Source organism: Candoia aspera, chromosome 10 (genome assembly GCF_035149785.1).
Source record: "Candoia aspera isolate rCanAsp1 chromosome 10, rCanAsp1.hap2, whole genome shotgun sequence".
Taxonomy (NCBI): Eukaryota; Metazoa; Chordata; class Lepidosauria; order Squamata; family Boidae; genus Candoia; species Candoia aspera.
Window position 1 is genome coordinate 25993203 of NC_086162.1, and position 19715 is coordinate 26012917.

At 56.9% G+C, this 19715-nt stretch overlaps 1 protein-coding gene and 1 long non-coding RNA gene across 5 annotated transcripts; both read right to left on the reverse strand.

Moving 5' to 3' along the window:
• Nucleotides 1–912: 912 nt before the first annotated feature.
• Nucleotides 913–2833, reverse strand: LOC134503137 (uncharacterized). The gene is made up of 2 exons (XR_010068505.1): nt 2764–2833; nt 913–1158 (listed from the first exon to the last, which is right to left on the reverse strand). It is a non-coding gene; the product is annotated as an uncharacterized LOC134503137 (long non-coding RNA).
• Nucleotides 2834–2862: 29 nt separating this feature from the next.
• Nucleotides 2863–18205, reverse strand: LOC134503136 (leucine-rich repeat and fibronectin type III domain-containing protein 1-like protein). 4 transcript variants are annotated; one of them, XM_063311786.1, is made up of 4 exons: nt 18191–18205; nt 9779–11187; nt 4290–4903; nt 2863–3111 (listed from the first exon to the last, which is right to left on the reverse strand). In XM_063311786.1, exons 2-4 carry the CDS (start codon nt 11164–11166, stop codon nt 3044–3046), a joined length of 2070 nt encoding a protein of 689 aa, XP_063167856.1. In that variant the 5' UTR covers nt 11167–11187; nt 18191–18205; the 3' UTR covers nt 2863–3043. The 4 variants fall into 4 exon arrangements, with proteins under 4 accessions (XP_063167856.1, XP_063167855.1, XP_063167857.1 ...); XM_063311785.1 differs by lacking the exon at nt 18191–18205 and adding an exon at nt 14705–15095; XM_063311787.1 differs by lacking the exon at nt 18191–18205 and adding an exon at nt 12085–12153.
• Nucleotides 18206–19715: the final 1510 nt, after the last annotated feature.

The following is a 19715-nucleotide window of genomic DNA, read 5'->3' on the forward strand; positions in this document are numbered from 1 at the left end:
GACCTTTGTTTTCCTGAAAAAAATAGAAGTATCAACACAGAGGGTAATATTCATAAAGCTAGAAAACCAATCACACTCAGCAAACACAGCTCTGAGCAGAAAAAGCAATAACCGGCCAGCAGGGCAACGTTTTACAGCTTCCAAATCCGAGCAGAGCTCTGCCCTGGCAGGGCTGTTTTTGTTGGCCAGTTGTAAGCTCCCCCACACACACTTCCAACCTTTGGGGAAAACTCAGTCTGCGGCTGGGTAATTTTAGCCTATGAATTTCATGTTTCCAGAGGGGGTTGTAAGGCCAGAAGCAGCTCTAAGTGCCAGTCCTACTCGGAAGGTCGGAAGGTCCTTGCTGCTGCATGGAGTCAGGGAATTTTGGACTCTGGATTCAATTAAGAGGGGGAGATCCCTGATTTACTTCCAGCTTGGAGACGGGCGTTCTGCCCCGCGGGCACCAGCACCAAGCAATGCTGTGGGCGCTGTGGCTCCCACTGACTCCCAGGAGTCACTAAAGCTAGGCAGGGGCATCCGGGAGGGGGGTGTCAACAAGGAGAAGACAGCAGCTGGGGTGGTGTGATCAAAGCCCCGCCCCTCCTCACCGTGGCCCCGTGACCGCCCCCCCGCTCCCCCCAGCCAACGCCGCAAGAGAGCTCTGCTGCGCAAAGCAAACTCGCACCTGCCCTTCCCTGGAAAATGTGGATTATCGATGGCCTCCCTCTTCTGCCACGTTGGACTATGAAGCACGTGCTGGGTTGCTTTGGTGTTCCTGGCCACAGCCCTTGACTCAGTGAAGGAAGCAAGCCACGGGAACCTTGCATGCTTTTCAGAGGACTTCCCCGCAGCACCGCCTTTGTATCTGTGGGAAAGAAACAATGCACCCGCACGCCTTCTCTGGGAGGAAATGGGGCTGCCGCCCCCGTCCCCAATTTTCAGCTCCCTTTATTAGAAAATTCCAGATGTGGTTTAGAAAAACAAAAGGACATCGTAGAAAACAGGCCCACAAGCGAGTCCAGTAGAAAGACGCCAGAAAGGCAGAAGCGTGGCCCCCAAGGCATCTCCACCCGGGAAGGATGGAAGTGAGTCCAGGGGCGGCCTGCGTCTCCTGCCGGGGGCAGCGGCTCCAGCGTGGCGGGAAAGCAGCGGAGTGGCGCGAAGTCCAGATTCGGCCTGAAAGAGAGACCAGAGGTTCGGTTTCCTGCCGTTCCCGAATTCAAGCTCCGCGTGCCAGGAGCAGAAACACAGACTGGGCTCACATAGCACACAACACTGTGGCTCAATGGTGGTTTATGGAATAAACTGCAATTGTTAGCTGAGTTCACGCAACACGCTACTCCAAACCCAACAAACCAGCTGGAGTGGGAATCCAGCTAGGATGTTTAGGGATGGGGTGAGATTCAGGGCCAACCTCACTTTCCGGCAGATGGAGACCTTTCCCACGGAGCCCCACGGAAGCAGCAGCTGAGAAAACCCCTGCAGGAAGCCAGAGCAGTGATGGGGAAGTGGGGACCTGCCTTTGGTGGTCCCCCAAATCTTGGAACGATCCGGTATTTAAAGTTACAGGAGTTTTTCCCATCAAGGCTACAGGGCCAGAGGCGTCCGTGGAGGTGTCCACACCTATGTAAAAAGGGCACAGCTTCAATTGCACCTCACAGCCCCCATCTTCACTTTTTTCCCCTCCACGTGGCTTCACCGGCCACACGGCTGCACAAGCTCGCCATGAAATGAGGGGCCATCGCGTTGCAGAAGGAGCTGCAAAGACAGTCCCGAGGGGTGGATTCAGCCCCCAGCACCAAAAGCCACCGTTTGCTCTGCCGAGAAGGGTGCCTGCGCTCATCTCCGGCCTGTTCCCAGCCCCGGCCCCAGCCCCTGCCCCGCTGCAGTGGGGGGCTGGGAGAGCCAGGGGGCGGGAGGGGCTTGTCCAGCCCCCAGCAAGTGCCCCCGCCAGAGGAGGAAAAGAGAGAGGCCCTTTACCTTGCTTTCCTTTGAAACACGGGGCCCCGTGCTTGCCCAGGAGATGAGTCTCTGACTCCAACCGGGTAAAACCAGCCCAGGCAACGTGGGGCATTGCTTTCGATCGGTGCCAAGCAGAGGCTACCAGCTCCAGCCGCTGGAGGGCACCCACTGCTCGCCTGCTTTTGTGCCTGAACAACAATGGGGCTTGGAGGGTTAGGGGTCTGCCTGGTCTCTGCAGGTGGAGGTTGGATGGCAGAGGAGGCACAGGGCCAGCAATGCAGTTCCTGGGGACAGCCACCCGCCCCTGGCCGGCGGGCCGGGTTGCAGCCTCGTCAAGGCAAGCTTCTGCACTGAGCCCACTGACATACCCTGCACCGTTCAGCGATGGAGCCAGGAGCATGACTGCAACCCTCAGCTGCATTTGCTACGTTTGTTTTGTGTTTTCTGGCCACAGAGCCACAGAGGCACTCTTTCCCTCCTGGTATGAAGACATGAGCTGGAAAGTTTCCACTGCTCTGCAACATTCTATTTAAGCCAACTAGAAAGCCTTGGTCTTGGGGCTTAAAATTCAATAGAGGTGAACAACTGCCCCCAAACACAACCCGCAGCTCCAAACTGGTCTCAGCAGCCACGTGCTCCACGTTGCAGTGCATTCGCAAAGCTTTTCTGCACAGTGGCCAAGACTAAACACAGCCAGTTCCTACTCAGAGCCTGCCTTTTAGGCATCCGGAGGAGGAACCGTCTCTCCAAAGTGCTCAAGTGTTTGAGTGTGCTCATTTTCCCTTTAAAGCTATTGGAGGACCCATGTCAGGCGTGTACCTAAAGCAGCTTGTCATGGCAGCTTCCCCAAAGGCAAAGGAGGAGTGTTGGGGCACTGGTGAAATGTCCCCCAGGCACAGGAGAACCCAGCCGCCACACTTCCGCACATCTGGCTGGTGTGCAAGGAGCAGCAGAGAAGAGGCCCAGCTGCATTCTTCAAGGGTGCTCCCCTTCTGCTCTGGCCCAGTGTTCTCTGCAAAGGGGAGGTGGGGGACGGAGGGAGCTCCTACCTCGGGGGTCCAGTCCGGCTGTGCCTCGTTCGCTGGCAGTCATTCAGGGCTCAGATCTTGACGCCAGCCCAGTCGTTGCCGTTCCTCCTCTCCTCAGCCGGGAGCACTGACTGGGGGTCTGTGCAAAGCAAGGGAAGAGGGCAAGAGGCAGAGAGAGGGGCTCGACAGGATGCTCGGCTGCAGCAAAGAAGGGAATCCCCCTGCCTCATTGCAGCATCCGAGAAGAGGCCCTTCAAGGTTGGAACCAGGAAACGGGGCAGCCCGCACAGAGCCCTTTTGGTCAACTCCACTTTCCATTGTGAGGGCATCACCCACCGCCACTCCAGAAGCAACACCGCGTTCCTTTGGCCCTTTGGACCCCAAGGGGAGACCCCCAAAGCTGGTCCTCCTTTCCAGCTGCCCAGGAACAGGGAGGGGCACTTGGAAAGATCAAATGCAGGGACGCAAAATATCAATGGGCTTGGACTGCGGGGCCACTCCTGGTTATTTTGGCTTTTACGGGCCTCAGGGAAGATCTTCTGGAACTCAGGATATTCAGAATATCAGGCCCATATCCTTTCCCTTGCGAGTTAAACACTACTGGACCTCAGAGAAAGAAAATATCACTGGGTGGCATCGGATTGTGCATGTGTGCGCGCATGCCTTCCAGTCAGTGTCGATGCCTAATCCCTGCAGTTTTCCCGGCAGGATTTCAGAAGGGGTGTGGCAATGCCATCTTGCTAGGGCAGAGAGGGAGTGACTGGCCCAAGGTCACCCAGCCGGCTTTGTGCCTGTCTCCCAGTTTCTAGTCTGGCGCCTTAACTGCTGTGCCAAATTGGCTCTGTGATGCTAGGAGAATATTCTCCCTCCATACTAGCTCCTCTTCAGCAGCTGGAATGCTCTCCGGGCAAAAAGATGAGGCATAAACTAGAACGGCAATAGTAGTAGTAGTAATTATTTGCAAGGCTGGCTGGGGGATTCTGGGAGTTGAAGTCCACCCAGCTTAAAGTTGCTGAGGCTGAGCAGCACCACTCTGGAGAGACCCCTACCCCTTTCTCACTTGCTCATTCACCTAGCACTTGAGATATTTTTGTCTTGGGATCCCTGAACGGAAGCCAACAAGATTTGGGCAGAGGCTGCTGGTTGCTGACTTACAGGCTACAGGCATACCATCGGGTGGAACCATTCTACCGCTTAGTGATGAATGCAGCTAAGTACAAATTACTACAAGAATGTTGCTGGGCTCGTCCTACCCTTGGCAACACCACCACACGGCATATCTTTCCTGTGCTGCAGGGTGTTTCTGCCTCCCTTTACCTGGTTCTTCTTCTCTGGAGGCCTCGGGTCCAAGTCCAGAGCAACCATGGTGGTGGTCAACATTAGTCCGCGACCACCTCCTTCTCCGGTGGGATGACACCTCCTCCTCCACCCCCTTGTCGGAAGCACCGGCCCGTGAGCCTTTTTCGCAGTCCTTGCTAAGCACCACAACGCTGCAGTCCCTCCTGGTCCTGGCCGCCACTGAGCCATCCAACTCCCACCCCTCGTGTCTGGAGGCTGAGCAGGGCGGCCCGGCAAGGGGTGGTGGTTGGCCCCCGTTGGTTTGGGAGTAGACATTGCTGACCTTGGCTTTCTTCTGCTCCTCCTGGCCGCTGTACACCTTGTATCGGATCATGACGATGATGATGAAGACCAGCACCGAGGCCACGATGATGCCCCCGATGATGATGATCATGGTGCCCCCCAGGAACTGGGCATGGAGTGAGTGGCACTGCAGGCCACCCTGTGGGGTGCTGAACTGGAGGCAGCCAAGGCTCCGGGTGACCGTCAGGGCTGTCACCCCATCGTTGTAGATGGCCAAGACACAGAGGCGGTAGTCCCGCCCGGCGGCCAGGTCCTTCACCAAGAAGCCCTTGCTGGATGGAGGAATCATCCTGAGGAGAAACAAGGAGGTGGTGAGCTCTGCACACCGCAAGGCAGACCGACGGCCACCAGGCCTGGAGAACAGCAGCCTGAACACCCGTCCATGTGGCCAGTCTGGGGAAGGTCTGAGCAGACCTTGGTTTCCTAATGGGGGGAACGGGCTTGGGCATCTTCAGGGCAGGTGCCACCTTGCCATGCAGGGCAAGAGCCCACCTTGGCACTCAAGCCCCCTCCTCTCCCCTAAGGCCAGGTCAAAGCATCCACGCAGCTGCACCCTAGAGGCTGAGGCTCTGCCCTGGCCCCCTCCCAGATGCACTCCTTAGGCCATCTTTTTGAGCCTCCTGAGCCCTCTACCATCCAGCTGATCCAGGAGAAGAGCCAGCCGCTCTATTCTGCATAAACCTCCAACTGGGGGTGTCCTGTGGCTGTGACATGATTCCCCACCATTTGGACTTCAGAGACAGGAGGAAACTGTGCTAAGAGGCTTTCAGGCTGATCATATGCTGAGCAACTTAAATTTTCAACCAATTCCCGGGGGGTTCTGGCAAATGACGTGGCCCCTTATGTTCCACAAAGGAGAACTCTCCAGCCCTGCAAGGCAGGTTAGGCCCTGCAGCTAGACATTGTCTTCCCAGTCCTCATTAAACCTGGAGAGGTGTTTCTAAAGCAGTGTAAGTGAGGGGGTGAAAGACCCAACTCCCAGGAAAGATGCAGATTCACTGGCGGAATGACAAAGAACCTGAGGCCAAACCTGTAATTGGCCACATGTTTTCCACCGGCCTGAAAAACGGCCAGGGTCCCGGGCACTCCACAGGGGTCTTCTGCAGAGGGACAGAACCCTTCAGCAAAGCTTACTCCCTCTTGCAACTGAGGAGAGGGGCTGGGCCAGCCCAACAGGAGCAGGTGGGAACTTGGGGCCCTGTGAGGCAATCCAGCCTAGCAGTACGATTTCTGAGCCAGAGGAGCGCGCTGCTCCAGCCCTGCCTGGTGCTTCTGCTTCTGCTGTGGGCGATGCTGTCCTTGAGCCCAGGAGTTCTTGAGCAGGCAGAAGCTTCCACCCGGCTCTGCTCCCAACTCGGTGGGCCAAGCAGCTGCTGCTTCCTGGAGCAAGGAAGCCCAAGAGGCTTGTAAAATCCTCCTTGCATCTGTTCCTTCCCCAATTTCCAAATGGGGCGCCCAACCAAAGTCACGGAGACTTTAAAGAACTACCTGACCTGCATGAGAGGTGTTTGGCACTGGTTCTCACAACCTTACATTCAGGCAAGTGGGAAATGAATGTTAAAATCCCACTTTGTCCTTGATTCCAGCCCGTGCTCTTCGTTCAGAGCCACGCGGCGCCACTGCAGATGTGGCTTGCAGCCACCCCAGGCACCCAAGAGACCCACACCCCAGGATCCCCGCAGACCTCGGGCCAGTTCTCTTGCCAGCCCTTCAGCTATTTCGGGAGCACCCCACAGCCGCTGTGACATTTGAAGCGAGTCCCAATTGGCCGCATCCTCCCGACCGACCGGTGCAGCTCTCCATGGAAAGCAAACTCTTTTCGGTCAACAGACTGAGCTCAGTCCCTTTCTCCGCATGCTGGCTTCCCGGGCTCTCCTGCCTGCAGGGCCAGCCTCTTCCCACCCGCCCCCACCCCCAGCTGAATCACAACAGGCAGCAGAGAGTTTGCCCTCGCCAGCCCAGCTCTCTCTCTCACGCACACACACGCACACCTCTGCTGAAATCCAATTCCACATCATAAGTAGGTCACTTAACATGAGTTCCTTTCTGGCCAGGCAGGCGGTGGGTTCTGGGCCAGCTGCCAGAGGGCATGAGGGTCCCAGAAGGCCCTCCAGAGCGCTTCCCCGCATCTTTGCAAAGAAGGAGAGCAATGCAGCAGTTGGAGCAGGGGGGGGGGGGGCAAAGCCGCAGAAGAAAAGCCCATGGAGAGGGTAAAGCCACAGCCCTCTTCTCAGATCTTGGATCGCTCCCAGCCCTGCCTCCCACTGCTTCCTCCTGCAGTGCCACCCCCGAGCAGGGCCCCCACAGCCCCCTGCCCATGGAGCCCAGGGGCTCATTCCCTGCTCCGGGGGATCTCACCTGCCCCTCCTCAGAATGGGCCTAAGGGGCAGGTGGCACCGAACACGTGGAAGCAAAGAGAAGCAGAGCGGGCAGATGATGGAGACCCGGAATGGAACGGTGGAGAGGGGCCTGGCAGCAGCCAGCATCACCCCACCACCTCCTGGCCCACAGAACAGTAACAGGCACAGGGCACTGCTCATTCCCACAACCCTGACCCACGTCACCCCCAGTTCTGATGTGCAGCTTGCCCACGCCAGCTCCAACAGGCAGAGCCCCCCCTTCCCTCGCCCTGCTCTGTTGGCTCCGTCTCCCCCGCCAGAGAGGCAGAAGACGCCACCGACCCTTCCTCGGCTGGATCCGCCCCAAACTTCAGCCCTGACTAGCCGTCTTGCGCTGACTCCCCCGTGACTAATGACAGAAGACCCCACCCCAGATTGGCCTGGAGGAGATGGGAGCCGTAGTCCAGTACACTTGGGGGCACCAGGGCAGGGAAAGTGGGTTACTAGCAATGCACAGGGTTCTGGGATGGAAATACTGTGGGGAGCGCCAGAGTGCCCCGTCGTCCCTCGAGCCCAGGGTCCTAGACACGAATCTTCCAAACAGAAGCAAAGTGCAGGTATTCCCAGAAGGGGACGGTTCGGCTCAGAGAGGCTGGGAACCAATAACCATCTGTGGGAATTTGACTCTATCCCTGAAATCCATCAGGAAGGGTTTAAGTTCTCCAGAAAGGAGAAAAGGGAGGAATCACAGCAGCCATTTGTAATACAGTAGGTAGAATCTGACGGGGCTGTTTGGGGAACAGTGGGGCGTCTGCAGTCTGGGACTAGCTCTCAAAAATGCTGGATTCCTGGGAATGTTTACTCAGCACCCTAGAAAGAAAAGGAAGTAACATTCTGCACCATGTTACCCCCCCTGCCCCAAACACGGGAAGCTAGTACCACAGTCTAGATTTAAAAAATCATGCAAATCAATTCCCTGTTTCGCATTAATTATCTTGCCTTTTGCAAAAAAAACCCCACCAGTTTGCATGCTTGGATTTGCTTCTCAAGTAGAGGGCCAGAGGAAAGCAGCAGAGGCACTGTTCCACCGTCAAATCTGCATTTCTAAGCAGGCAGGTAGAAATCTGACCTTCAGGAAGGAAAGACAGTTGGAGGCCCTCGAGAAACTGAACCACGCCTCCAGAGTAAGGTTTCGCCCTTTCCTGGCCTGGGATCAAGCTGCTCTGCAGCGCCTCACGTCCTCCAGATCAGCCCCTGCAACCTGGCATCTCCAGACCCATGGGCGGGAATGATGGGAAATGTAGTCCAGCCCATCTGGGCATGAAGATGCTTCTGAGATGAAAAGGCTCCCCAACCCCAAATTCCCACCCATCAAAAATCCTCCAATCCGGCATTTTAGAAAGCAGTGTTTTTCCAGCTTGGCCACTTTAAGATGGGTGGACTTCAACTCCCAGAATTCCCCAGCCAGCATAGCTGAAGTCCACCCATCTTAAAGTGGCCAAGCTGAAAAAAACTGTTATAAACAATGCTCCTTCGGTCTGGAGAGGGGAGGGTCTCAGAAGGCAAAGCAGCTCCTTAATCTGAGCTTCCTCCAAAACTGGAAGGTGATGGGAAGTCGCCCCTCGTTCTCCAGGAGAAGCCGCAGACAAAGGGGAAGGAGGGGGCTTCTCAAGGACACGACCCCAAACACACCAGCCCCAGAGCAGGACCCGGCCTTTACCAAGCACAGAATGGGGGGGCGGGGGGGGCCTTGAGCTCCTATGCTGCAGGCAACCACAAACCTCAGCTTCAGCCTCTCCAATATTTCCAGAGAAAGAGGAAATCTGTCTCTCCTTCCCAGCTGCAGGAAGAAACCAACGTCCTTGATCCCGCCCCCAAGTGTGTGACCCTCCAGCCCCCCACCCTCCATCACTGTCCCCTCCCTAAAACCCTTCACCCTCCTAAACTTGAGTCGCCGGCTCTGCCACAGCCACTCACTATCAGAGACAAACTGCCCGATATCCAGAGTTTTCATTTACCCGTTGCGATCAGCAGCCCCTTCCTCCGTGCTGGGTGTTAAGGCCCAGCACAGAAGGGGGCAAGGTGGCTGTGTTGCCATTCCTTGAGAGCTGCAGTGCTACCCTCCTGCTGTTCTAGGTCAGGGGCAGCTCATTTGATATTCGTTGCAAAAGAGACTTTAGGCAGCCTGAGTTGGAGGGCAGGGAAACGAGAAAAACCGAGTCAGCTACCGGGGCCTTTCGCTCCAGCCCTGAGCAAACCTCTTGGAGACATTGGGCAGGGCAACGTGGGAGGGAGGGAGGGAGGGAGGGAGGGAGGGAGGGAGGGAGGGAGGAAGGAAGGAAGGAAGGAAGGAAGGAAGGAAGGAAGGAAGGAAGGAAGGAAGGAAGGAGCAAACCCCCGGTTATCTTTGGGTTGGCAAAGCCAGGACTGATTACAGATGGCACCAAGATCAAGAGCCAGTAGGAGAAACCCCACGGCCCCTTTCCGTCTCTTGTCCACAGCACTTCCAGCAGGGGGCAGCACCAAGCCAAACCTGGCCAAGCTTGGGAAAGCTCAGCAGGGTTAGACCTGATTACTACTTGGACAGGAGACCACTTGGAGATCCCCAGGGCCACAGCTTCGTTTGGGAAGATGACAGCCACCCTGGAAGAAGGCAGCGGCAAGGCCTTCCCATGTCATTGCCCGTCCAGTCACTAGGAGCTGACCTTGCTGTTCCTACCACTGATCTGAGCGTGAAGGTCACTCCCAGCCTTGAAAGGGCTTCCCAGCACTCGCTGACCCCTGGCAGCGTGGCCCTATGCCCACAGGACTCCCGACCACACTCACCTGTACACCAAGTTGTCATCAGAGGAGCTGTTGTATTGGATCTGGTACATGCGAATGCCAGGGATGTGCCACTGGGGGTGCCAGTGGATCAGGACCGAAGAGGACGAGATTTCCGAAGCTACCACGCCCCTGTCCTGGGAGGCCCCCGTGTCATTGGCCCCAAGAGGAAGGGTGGCCATGGCGGAGGTCAGGATGTCGGAGGGCCCCACGGCCCCGGGCACCTTGGGGGTGGTGCTGTTGGGGAGGAGGGGCAGCAGGTGGACCATCAGCTCGACGGAGGTGGTGGCTTCTCCAGCGGCATTGGAGGCAATGCAGGTGAAGACCCCGGCATCCTGGGCGGCGGTGATCAGGATCTCCAGGGTGCCATTGTCGTAGGAGTGGGTCCGCGAGGTGTTGGCCACCACTTTGCCTTCCGGGGAGACCCAGTGGATGGAGGGCTCCGGGTCCCCCACCCCACGGCAACGAAGGACCGCCCCCTCGCCCTCCGTGACCGCCAGGTGGCCTGTGTGGCGGGTGATGACTGGGGGCTCGCACACGAACTCCTCCTCGGCGATGGTCCAGAAGTACTTGCCCAGCAGGTCCGGCGGGGAGGCACAGGCCTCCAGGTCATCCTCCCTGGCCAGCCGCCGCAGCCAGAGCAGCTCACAGTTGCAGTGCAGTGGGTTGCCGCCCAGGCGCAGCACCAGGGAGGAGGGCGGGGAGCCCTTGGGCTTGGCGTAGACCGGGATGCGCAGGAAGAGCGGGTCCGGGGGGATCTTCTTCAGCTTGTTGGAGGTCATGTCCAGGCGGGCCAGCTTGAGGAGGTTGGCGAAGACCCCCTCAGGGATGAAGTCGATCAGGTTGTGGTCCAGGCTGAGGGAGTTGACGTTGTGCAGGCGGCGGATGGCTTCCCAGGGGACCTGCGCCAGGTTGTTGTACGAGAGGTCCAGGTCCTCCAGGGTGCCGGCAAAATCGTCGAAGGCCCCTGGGGAGACGCCCTGCAGCTGGTTGTTGCTGAGGATGAGGTGGCGCAGGTTGGGCAGGCCCCGCAGCTGCTCCGCCCCGATCAGGAGAAGGCGGTTGTTGTCCAGGTGCAGAGCCCGCAGGCTGCGCAGGTCGGTGAAGGCGTAGGGCAGGATCTGGCTGATGGTGTTCCGGGAGAGGGTGAGGTGCACCAGGCCGGTCATGTTGGAGAAGTCCTTCCGGCGGATGATGGTGATGAAGTTGTCCGTCAGGCGCAGCTCCACCGTGCGCCGGTCGATCACAGTGGGCACGAAGAGGAGACCGGTCTTGGTGCACAGGATGGCCAGCGAAGGCGAAAGGTTCTGGCATGTGCAGCGCTTGGGGCACACCTGGGCTCGAGCCAGGGGGCCAAGGACCACCAGGATGCACAGCAGGAGGCCCTCCATGGTGCTGGTCAGGGAGGGGCACTGCAAGGCAAAAGGATGGCGAGACATTAGGAGACAGCCTGGCCCACGGGCACCTCCAGCCGGGACCGGAAAGCTGGGGAAGCGACCCCTGCTGGCTGAAGCCCAGGTCTCGGCCCTGGAAGGCAGGGTGCTGCCTGGTGCTGAGCGGGTGGGCAGGTCCTCTTCCCGGGTCTCCAGGATATTGGCAGGTCCTCCGGGAGGTGCTGCGGGATTAAATCTGGGGTTAGCCAGATGAGGCAGGCAGCGTGTGGGCGGGCGGGCTCCCTCCTGGTTCCCATTTAGCACCTGAGCCTAATTGCCCCATTGTCCTCGTCCCTCTTCCCCGAACTCAGGCAAAGAAAAGCCGCATTGTCAAAACGGGATCCCACAAGGTAATTACGGAAAGAACAGGCTCCTTTCGGTCTGCCTGAACCCGGGGCCGACTCCACCGCAAAGCCGCCCCGTCCAGGGTTACGAGAGGAGGAGGGGGAGATCTTTCTTTCTGGACCAAGTGCAGAGTTAGTTATAAGACTCCACAGTCCCAATGCCTTTTTCTGTCTCTAAACAACCACTGCTGAATCACAAATCAGATTAAGATTCACATTAACCGATGGTGCTCCTCATTGGTTTTCCCCCCCTCCGCCCATCCCAAAAGCTTTGCATGTTTCAACGATGCTGTTCAACAAACAGATACAACCCTTCCTTGACAAGGCAGGAGACACCCATAAGACTGCTTGCGGCCTGCTCCTGTCCTGATCGGCCCCGCCCCTTTCAACCTGGGTGCCATTTTGTCTAAAGGTGGATTAATACTGTAATAAATTTGCAGGGCCCCTCCTTTTCAGCATCCAGGAACTTTTTTTAATTTTAAGCAGCTAGAATGTTCCACAGCAAGCCCAACGGCCAGGGCATACACTTCACCGAGATATCCTTGCCTTTGTGGACTTCCTTGGCGGGGGGAACCGAGGTGGCCACAGCCCCCCGTCCAGACTCAAACCACCTGTGCTCCAAGACAGCGTGCCTTCTGCTCACAGCCTGAACAATCACACCGAAGCAGGAATTCTTGCAGGCAGAACGCTGCCGAGGCTTCTAAAATAGCAGCCTGCTTCTCCCGCAAGTTCATTTTTAAAAATCAGGTTTATCTGATTCAGGGGGCAAACGGCTTACTTTTCCCCCCTGCAAATATACGTGTTCAGTGTTAGCCGGATCCTTCATCTTTCTCCTTCCATAGTAACAATAAAAAATGATCCAAAACTGGTTCTTCCTTCACAAAGGGGCATTAGAAATAGCCCAAGGAGTTGGAAATAATCTCTAACCCCACCCCTCCAATCAGGCATCCCCAAGACAACTGTTTAACGACCAGAAACGATGGGGGATGTAGTCCCAACGTATCTGCAGGGCTTAGCCCACCATACTTCTAAGATAACCCATGGTGGAGAGGCCTTGGTTCAAAAAACCGTTCTTATTTTTTGGGTGCAATATATATTCCCCTTATAAAATCAGATCTTGGTTTCTCTTCTCCTTGCAAATATCCAAAAGAAACAGGTTCTAAAGTTGCCTGAAAGGACCAGGCTGATGCCCCAGGGATCAAAAAGGAAAAAAATTACAGTAAAAACAAAATCCTCCCATTCCACATTGTTGCAATGCCAGCAAACATCAAGCAAGATGAATATTTCATGATCAGATACTTAGTGAGCAAACATGAGACAGGAATGTAGTAAATATCTCTTATCAACTTAATTAATCTTAAATCTCCAAATAAACCAATACTGATTTCCCACCCACCCACCCACGCACCCCCCAAAGTCAGTCAGTCAAATCCATATCCAAAAGACAGTATCAGAAGACCATTTATTCACTTCTTCCACCTGTTACCCCTTTTTTCGCCAGTCCCAGGCATTCAGTTGGAAGTTCTTTGGGGTGGGGGGATGGGAGGAGCAGCCCTCCACAGGACAGCCCCTTGGCGTCTCCTAGATCTCCGCCCGGTGTGTGTTCAGGCCTCCCTTTTATCACCTCTCAGGCCAAAGCAATGGGGGGGGGGTGTTTTCCTAGTGATAGCTAAGAATTTCCTCAGGGTTGCAAAAAATCTGGGCATGGGCAGCAGAGCTAGGAAAACGCCAACCGCAGGTTGCCTTGAAGAGCCCAACAGCTGGCACCCAATTACCTGTTTAGACTTCCACCCGCAAGCCAGGCAATTTATTTGGATGCAATTAATACTTTCTATCATAACCATAAGACAACATTCACTGACAGCAGAAAAGGAGAGGAGGTGGGTCCTTTCAACCATTTCAAAAACGCCCAGAAAAGCAGACAGGGTTTGACCTGGCATCAGAGAGTATGCAATGCTTCCAGACTTCCATGGGTTGCCAAAACCAGCATCGAGGGCTTAATGTAGCTGGGCTCTCACATCCCTGAGCCTTCTCCAGCAGCTAATGCCCTGCAAGTGATAGAATGATTGCAATAAGGATGTTAACTAATCACATCCTTTGTAGTGGCTTACTGTCTATAGATTTCAGCCTATTATTAAATATTTCACATCTGGGCACATCGTCAAACTCAATATGGATCCTAAAGTACGTTTTAACGGAGAGAATAGTATCAATTAAAAATCCTACCAGTAATTGTTAGTTGCAGTGGCCAGCTTTGAAATATGCAGTAACAGAAGAAAAATAGAACTGCCCTTCCACAAATTAAATTAGCAATTAACATCCTCCTTGCTGGAAATGGCAGATTAATCATTTTACATTTCAGCTGGTCAAACTGATGATTAACAGCTGAGCTCAGCTAGCTGTATCAATAAGCAGTTTCCTTAAATGCTCAAACTGCTTTGCATGTGATTAAATAAGTTTTAAAAAGCATCCTGCAAGGTATACATCTCCTGAAATTCCCATTACTGTTTTGTGGGGAGAAAGAGAGTTGCTGAGATGCTCTAAACCACCCAAAGATTTCAAGGAAACATTCAGAACAGGGTGTTTCTCACCACTACCCTGTACTGCCCCTAGAATAATGAAGCCAGGAAGGCCTCTGAGAACGTGCCAAATACTTTTGCCGAAAAAACAGAAATCTGACACCTTTCTGGAATAAGGGAACTCAAAGAGTTTGCAAATTCAGTGATGCTTCACCTGCATTTTCAAGTTCCAGGACTTCACTTCTTTAGGAATTAACTACTTTCAGTTCTTATTTACCCAAAGCTGAGCCCTGGAACCAAGCTCCAATGCTGAGTACGGAATATATCCATTTGTCATGCTAATAAAGAGGGTTATGAGTTTGTCCCGTGGAGCACCCAACAAGCCTTAAACGGAAGAATTGATTTTGGAATGTTTGTTGAGTATTTTATTTTTCTGGCTTATTAAACTAAACTAGGCAAAACAGTAACACTTCCTTGGAGTCAAGCTCAGAACCTTGTAACTTCATGGGCACATCCAGCGGGATGTTCTGGTTTGCTTTTGCCTCCTTCCAGAGTGTTGTTCAACCTTCCAGTCTAGCCAACAGCCCTGGACTTCCCTGGTGGTCTCCAGTCCAAGGACTACCCCAGACCAACCTGCTTTGCAGCCAGGATCAGCCAAGGTTGGACACTTGCTTGACATCAACTCAACTCAGTCTCCCCGAGGGCTTAATCCCCTTATTCCATTAATTTCTTGGCGGGAAATTGGTGGGAAACCCGTTCCCAAATTGCAACTGCATCTTGCCAAGCAGCGGTGGGGGCTGAGAGCTGGGCTGGGCTGCTGGGCTTGGATGGTCTCTGCCATTCTGCCCAGTTGGCCAAAGTGACCCGAAAAAAGTGGGGAAGCAGAGAAAGCACAGGTCCAGGAGGGCAGGCTTACCTGGGCCGAATCTCAGCTGAGCCCCCAAGGCAGGGAAGGGTGCTCCCAGGATGGGAAATTCACTTCCGCATAGCGTGCTGCAATTAAGAACAGCGGGAAAAGGGGGAAAATTCCGGGGGGGGAGAAGCAACAGCCAGCATCACTCACTGATCCACGGAGGAGGACAGCCATCAAGCCCTGTTCTGCTCTCACTGGACACGGTGCCCCAGGGGCCTCCCAAAAGTGGTTGGTCCGTTTATGCCCGTGTTTCTCACCCTCAGCAACTTTAAAACGTGTGGACTTCAACTCCCAGAATTCCCCAGGGTTGAAGTCCACACATCTTAAAAGTTGCTGAGGGTGAGAAACACTGGTTCATGCCATGGCAACCCTGGGAGTGGAGGTAGAATTACAGGTAGTCCTCACTCAACAACCACAATTGAGACCAGAATTTTGGTTGCTAAGCAAAGCGGTCATTAAGCAAATCCGACCCAATTCTACAACCTTTTTTGCAGCAATCATTAAGCGAATCACCACAGTTGTTAAGCAAACTGTATGGTCATTAAGTGAATCACATGCTTCCCCATTGATTTTGCTTGCAAGAAGCCATCCCATCGCTAAGCGAGGTGGTTGTTAAGTGAGTCACACCCAATTTTACAACCCTTTTTGCCACAGTCGTTAAGCAAATCATTGTGGCTGTTAAGTGAATCCAGCTCCCCCCACTGACTTTGCTTGTCAGAAGGCAGGTGGGAAGGTAACAAAATGGCGATCATGTGGCCCCAGGACATTGCAACCATCGTAAACACATGCCGGTTGCCAAGCGCCTGAAGTTCAATCATGCAATCACGGGGATGCTGTAACTGCCCTAAGTGAAAGGACCAGTCGCAAGCCACTTCTTTCAGCACCACTGTAACTTCGAATAGTCGTTAAATGAATGGTTGTAAGTCAAGGACTACCTGTATTTCTTTAAGAAGCTATGCTCAGGGACAAGGTTCCCACCAGGTTCTTCAAAAGGGGCTGGATTTCAGCTCTGTAATCAGGACCAGGGTCACCATCAGGTTCCTGGGCCGGGAACTTTGCATAGGGGAGTGGTTGGGAGGAGAGGCAGAGATGCTCTGAGGCTTGAGAGCGTGGCACGAGAATCCACGAGGGCATGGGTATCTGGGCGGGCCATGAGGATGCCATGTGCATAATGACATCAGCCCATAAAAGATGTGGGCTGTGTAATTTGCACAAATATAGTAACAATAACAACAACAACATGATGCGCATGATGCCATGGGAGCCCCCTTGCCCCAGCCCCCTCAGGTGCCCATGGACCAGCATCCAAGGCTTGAGAGCACCCTTCCCCAGCCAGAAGCCACCCAGATGTGCTGCAATGTCAGCTCCCCAAATTTCTGAGCAGTGCTGCGAATCCCCAGCATATCTGGCAGGTACCAAGTTGGGAAAGGTTCTCTTACAGGTTCAGTCCTCCGTATTACAAAAGATTCTGAATAAAAAGAAAGAAAACAAATCAAAAACAACTGCAACCTCGTAAACACTGATAAAAGCACCTCTCACAGCAAAATGCCCTGTTCAGAACACCATGCCCCCCCACCCCCCAAGTAACCAGATACCCTGACCTCCCCGCAAGGCTTGGAAGACATGGAGGCCCAGGAATTCCTCCAGCGCAGCACAGGGGTCCCTCCGTTTGTTCTAATGAGGCAGCTTTTTTCCGACTGAATAAAGTTCAGATTTGCAGGGCCCCAATTAATGCATGCAATCTGTCACTAATTTACATAGTTTGCATGATGCATTAGTATTGCAAAGCTCTAGGCTTGTTTGTTGTTATGGAATTTATTCAGGAGGCTCAGCCAAGCAAAACAAGGCCAGGCCGGGAGGGTGGGGGGCGCGTACGGGCAGGAATGGGGAGACCCCAGAGTCCTGCGCCACGACTAGGGGAGCAAACCAAGCAAAAGACCTTCTGAGCCCCCGCTCCATCAAGTCAGCTCCGTCTAAAGAATATTTTTGGACCCCCTGCAGCCAGACCACCTCCTCCCTCCCTCTCTTGCTCAGTGTCTTCCATTCCCAGGTCTTTACCAAAACTCTCAGATCCCCACACCCACATTTGCAAATGGAGGCTGCTCCAGGGTAGAACTCTGGAGCAGACCCAGGACCTTCATCCACACACCATCTGACACCCTGACAGACAGACAGAGACATGCTGGATTTGGCAGATTTTCTTTGTCCTCCTGGGCAGGAACTCCGGCGGGCCAGCCAGGCTTCCAGCTGCTGCCTTTCTCTTGCTGCAGCCCCCACCTTGGGGGTCCTGCTCAGCTGGTGCCACAATGCCAGCCAGGGCAGCAGCGTGCCAGGCCAGGGCAGCCGCCACTCACCCAGCACACCTGGAGCAGGCCAAGGAGTCCTGTGGGGTCTGATGCGAGGAAGGAGATGATCTCCAGGCTTGCTGTCCCTCAAAGGCCCTGAGATCCCCCCGGGGGCCCAAGAGGTGATGGAGCAGTTGCTGGCATCGCAGTCGCTTCCTTTACCAAGGCAACACTTGCTGCTAAAACCTTCGCGCTGCAGATGAGAGATTAACACTCCACCACCAGCCACGGAGGAATAATATTAATACTGTATCAGCAATGATCTGTCTGTCCCCACAGCACGTGACATTCCCCCATTCCCTCCTCCCCAAAGAACCGCGGGGGGGGGGGATAAAGAGAGGCGGATCCAGAGCGGGGGGGGGGGGTCAAAGGAGGAGGCTGCTCCTCTGTGACCCTTCCTGCCCTCCGGGGTGACATCGGACCCCTGAAGCCCGGCTCTCTGGTTGCTCCAGCTGCACCAGGGCCAGAGCCCAGACCGGAGCCTGCCCAACCCGGCGGCGCCCAAGGGCTTGGAGCCGTGGCTCCTCCGCAGCAATGGACAGGCGCTCTGCCTATGCTCAGAGGCACGCCCCGCCTCTGAAACGCGCGTCTTGCACGGAAGCATCAACGGAGGTTCAGTATTTCCAACCAACAGAGGCTACCTATACAGGACAAACATTCTGTACATGCTCGGAAGCCCCGGCCCCTCACCTTTCCCTTTCTGCCCAAGCCTCCGTCTTCCCCTCGACCCGACCTACAAGCCGCCCCCGAAGCTCCCGGCGTCCCGGGGCGCGCCACGTTCCCCAAAGCCGCCGCTGCGCCCCCCCCCCCCGCGCCGGGCCACCAGCCAGCCCGGACGTCCCCGGCCCCGCAGCCGCCTACCTGGCTCCGCAGCCCCGCGCGGGGGTCCTCACGCCCGCCACCGCCGCCCAGCCGCCCTCCGGGCAGGTCCCGGCGGGGAACCGCCGCCGCCGCCGCCGCCGCCGCCGCCCGGCGCCCGCAGCCCGCTGGCCGGGGCGGAGAGAGCGGCGCGGCCATCGGCCATCGGCGCCCGGCGAGGCGCGGCGGATCCCGCCGGGCAGCGGCGGAGCGAGCGGCCCCAGCACCTGCAGCGGGCTGGCAGCAAGGGGAGCGGCCGGGCAGCGCCGGGCTCCGCGCGGGGGAAGGCGCCGCGCTCGGCCGGCGGGCGGGCGGGCCGCGCAGGCGGAACAAAGAGCCCCGCCGCAGCCGAGGCGAGCCTGGCCCGCGGGCGCGGCGGCGGCGGCGGCGGCGGCGAGAGGCGACCGCGGTAGCTGCAGCAGCCGCCCGCCCCGAGCAGGGCGGCGGGAGAGCCCGAGCTGGCCGGCGGACCGAGCCTCCCCCGCGCGAGCCTCCCCGCAACCGAGCCGGCCCCTCCCCTGCCGCCGGGCCCCCCGGGAGGCGGGGCTGCCGGGCGATTGGCAGCCCCGCGCCCCCCGCGGAAGGCGGCCCCGAGGGCGGAGCTGCCCGGCAGCCTCGGGCGCGCGTCGCCCGGCCGGGGAGGGAGGCGGGGGCCGCGGGGCTCCGCCGGGCTCCGGAGGGCAGGAGGCGGCCGACTGCGCGCCCCGCGCTGCAAGGCCCGCCCCTGCCCCCGCCCCCGCCCCCTAGCAACGCGCGGCGGCACCCACCCAGCGCCGGCTGCGCCGTCCCCGCTCGCTGCGGCGGCAAAGTTTGCCCGCGAAGTGGCGGTCGCGCTCCCGGGAGCGACAAGGCGGTGGCCGCCCGCCCGGTGCGGCTCGCTCTGCCGGCTCGCTCTGCCCCCGCGCGGCCCCGGCGCCCCGGCTGCGCGGGCTCCGCTTCGGCCAGAGGAGCTCCGGGGCGGCTGGAGGGGCCGCGGCCCCGAGGCGACCCTCCGGACCCTGCTGGCCCTGGGGGGGCAGACGCGCCCCCCCACGACCCCCCCCCGCGTCGCCCACCCTCCCCGGCAGCTGCCACCCAATGAGACGGAGGGCGATGCGGGGAAGCTGCGGCGGGCGCCCCCACCCCAAAGCCGGAGAGGGCAGCTGCGGCGGGAGCGGGGCGCGACTTTTCCGGTGGCAGGTAGCCTATTTCCAAGCGGCGCGTGGCCAGATCGTCCGCCGGATCCAGCAGCAGCATTCTCTGGGCATGTGCAAAGCACGGCAAACATGGAGCGCCTTGTTAGTTCTGGCTCCTGCTGGGTATGGGGCTGCCTCCTCCCCTCTGACCCCCTTTCTCCCTAGCGCCGGCTGCCCCGTGGATGTAATCTGGTTTGGGATGAGGTCGGGGGAGGCAATGGCTCGGCTTTGCCAGCCGGCGGGGAAAAAAGCAAAGGAAGTACCGGGTTTTCTCATTTCGTGGCCTAGAAAGGGGAGAGTGGAGGAAGAGTTCTGTGTAACCTAGAAACTTCCTACCATAACACAAAATGCAG

Bases quoted from the DNA above. Each gene is read 5' to 3' on its own strand.
- LOC134503136 (XM_063311784.1), bottom strand. From the start codon at position 11,214: ATGTCTCGCCATCCTTTTGCCTTGCAGTGCCCCTCCCTGACCAGCACC. The intron at 4,904-9,778 runs GTGAGTGTGGTC...GTTTCTCCTCAG, and splicing joins GATGACAACTTGGTGTACAG to GATGATTCCTCCATCCAGCA. The intron at 3,112-4,289 runs GTAAAGGGAGGC...TGCTTTGCACAG, and splicing joins CTCCAGAGAAGAAGAACCAG to ACCCCCAGTCAGTGCTCCCG.